Here is a 2500-nt window from a genome sequence, read left to right as displayed (position 1 = left end):
CTTGGTATGGATTTGGCAAATTACTTCCATTTTCTTTCAAGACTTAAAACAGCCTAGGTTCTTTGAAGGAGACATGAACAAAATGAGGTTTTAGATAGCTCTCTTATTTGGGGAAATTTTCCTTTTTGGGCATGGTTTTGGTTTAATCTATTTGAAGCTACAGAATCCGCTGCATCAAGAATTTAGGTCCACTATGAACAAGAAGTTATATTCACCAAGGACATTATAACCAACATTGAAATAATTACTTGGTTGATTCTATAATAGCCGAGGAATGATAGGAAATTGAGTTTAAAAAACAGAAAACTAGAAAAAAAATATATATTTGAGTAAGTAATTTATAAAAACTGTAGTCTACGATTGTTCTTAGGTACAGATGTGCTAAATTAAGCTACTCACAGCAAGGAAATTTTCCTAAGAATCATGACTTTTAAGTCATCATAGAGAAAAGGGTTTCATAGACGCACCTTTGAGGTTAAGTTCGACATAGCCAAATGGAATTTCTCTCTGGTTTTTGTACCTGCTGCCTGCCCTGCTTTTGCAACCTTGCCAAAAGCACCGTTTAGCCAAGCAGCACCCGACGTCACATACCTGCTCGAAACCAAGATGGAGTGAAACAATTAAGTCACTTCCGTCTATTGTCATAACTGCTTTATTTAGAATGAATAGTAGAACCATTGTAATTTATTTGAACGGTAGAAATATACGACTATATCAGTTTAAAGTTCTTGAGAAATTGAAACACTAGGGAGTTGTTTGGGAGCAGTTTTAGAAAACTAATTTTCGGCTTTTTTGCGAGGTGCAAAGAATGTTTGAGTTCTAAATTTTGAATATAGCAGACGGCAAGTAAAAATTGCATAGGGGATAAGTTAATGCCAACTAAAGTTTCCTCAAGAATCATGATGCATACTTGCTTGTTTTGACAGCAGATCCTGTATCATTGATTTTCCTCTCAGCTGCGAAGATGGCAGCCATTGTTTTATCTGAAACATGAAGCTTTTGATCTACAGACTTGACTTTCTCGTTAACCACCGAAATCCCAACTGTCAATTTCTCTGTGAGCCCAACCTTTCTGTCAAAGGATAATACCTTTGCAGATGCACTAGCTGTTAACTGATGTTTTTCATCAAATGCTTTTGCCTTGTTCATTGCATCTTGTCCAATTGCTGAACCTTTAGCAAGCACACTTGCAACTACTTCTTGTGCTCTATTAACATACATTCTTCCACTGCTAGGTTGGCTCGCAGAATCCTGTAAACACAAAAGATTTTAGATGGGAAAAAGAAAAGATGCCTCAGCATCCACTTATATAGTTAAAAAAAGGCAAGGAAATCAAGATCACATAGTTCCCCTAGTTAGTGAGCATCATGATGGCATGCATTAAATGGAGCTTTTATTTTTCATCCATCTACAACGATTTAAGAAACTCTGAAGACAGAAACAATAAACATGTCCTACACTTTTTCATTTGATGAAACTCCCCAGCCTTGGTTATCATTAATAGCACATCAACGTGAGGGAAAATGTTGCTCAAATACTTGATATTCATTGAGGGTATCAACACATTTACCTCGATGCTAGGAAAATTATTTTCTGTAGGAGTGAGAGGTGCAGCATTGTCCACAGCCCGTACTTCCTGTAAACATAGAGAATTTGAAGTATTGGATATAGAACAACAGCTCGACAGACCGGGAAATATATTCAAACACAAAAATAATACCTGCATTTCTCTTCTCGGTACATAATTTTCTGCAGGAGATATGCTCACTATCTGATCTACAATTGTTGCACCCTGCGTGGCAAAAAAATAAATAATATAAATTGTTTATAGCGGCTTATGGCATCAGCGAGATATGGAGAAGAGAAGATATATTTTCATTACTGCATGAAGAAAAGATCAAATAATTCCATTATTGCGTAAAGAAATGATCATGCGGAGAAAAGCTATTAACTTCCTTCTTTTTCTATAAATATGTCCATTTAGTACTACTTCTCACCGATGCTTTTATTCGTAACAAAAAGTAAAAGCAATGCAGATGTTTATAAACTTCTGTTCATAAAGTTCAGTCAAATAGTTTCATGTAAAGAAATGATCATGCAGAAAAAAGCTATTAACTTCCTTCTTTTTCTATAAATACGTTCATTTAGTACTACTTGTCACCAATGCTTTTATTCTTAACAAAAAGTAAAAGCAATGCAGATGTTTATAAACTTCTGTTCATAAAGTTCAGTCTAATAGTTTCATTTCGACCATTACTCTAATCTCTTTTTTTTTTTCTCTTTTTCCATCCTTGCTTTCCTTGAGTTGTTTTTCACTCCAAAATTATAGACTTCTAAAAAGTGATACAAAATGAAAAATAACCCAAAAATCCATCATAGTTCTTAAAAAATTAAAAAAAAAAACTTTTCCAAAACCTCTATAAACATTAGTTTGCTAACTCATCTCCGGTTCTTTTTTTCTTGTTTTTTTTTCTTTTTTTTTTTTTTTTTTTTTTTTTTT

At 34.0% G+C, this 2500-nt stretch overlaps 1 protein-coding gene across 1 annotated transcript in view; it reads right to left on the bottom strand.

The window, feature by feature from the left end:
• LOC111478298 (binding partner of ACD11 1) overlaps nucleotides 1-2500 on the bottom strand; it is a 4467-nt gene that overhangs the window by 510 nt on the left and 1457 nt on the right. The window contains exons 4-7 of the mRNA XM_023122494.1: nucleotides 1721-1792; nucleotides 1571-1636; nucleotides 911-1251; nucleotides 468-591 (exon numbers count right to left, since the gene is read on the bottom strand). Of these exons, the coding sequence (XP_022978262.1) occupies nucleotides 468-591; nucleotides 911-1251; nucleotides 1571-1636; nucleotides 1721-1792 (603 nt within the window). The remainder of the gene's footprint in view (nucleotides 1-467; nucleotides 592-910; nucleotides 1252-1570; nucleotides 1637-1720; nucleotides 1793-2500) is intronic.

This window comes from Cucurbita maxima, unplaced genomic scaffold (genome assembly GCF_002738345.1).
Source record: "Cucurbita maxima cultivar Rimu unplaced genomic scaffold, Cmax_1.0 Cma_Scf00004, whole genome shotgun sequence".
Taxonomy (NCBI): Eukaryota; Viridiplantae; Streptophyta; class Magnoliopsida; order Cucurbitales; family Cucurbitaceae; genus Cucurbita; species Cucurbita maxima.
The sequence above is the reverse complement of the archived record's forward strand: the minus strand, read 5'-3'. Positions and strand labels throughout refer to the sequence as shown.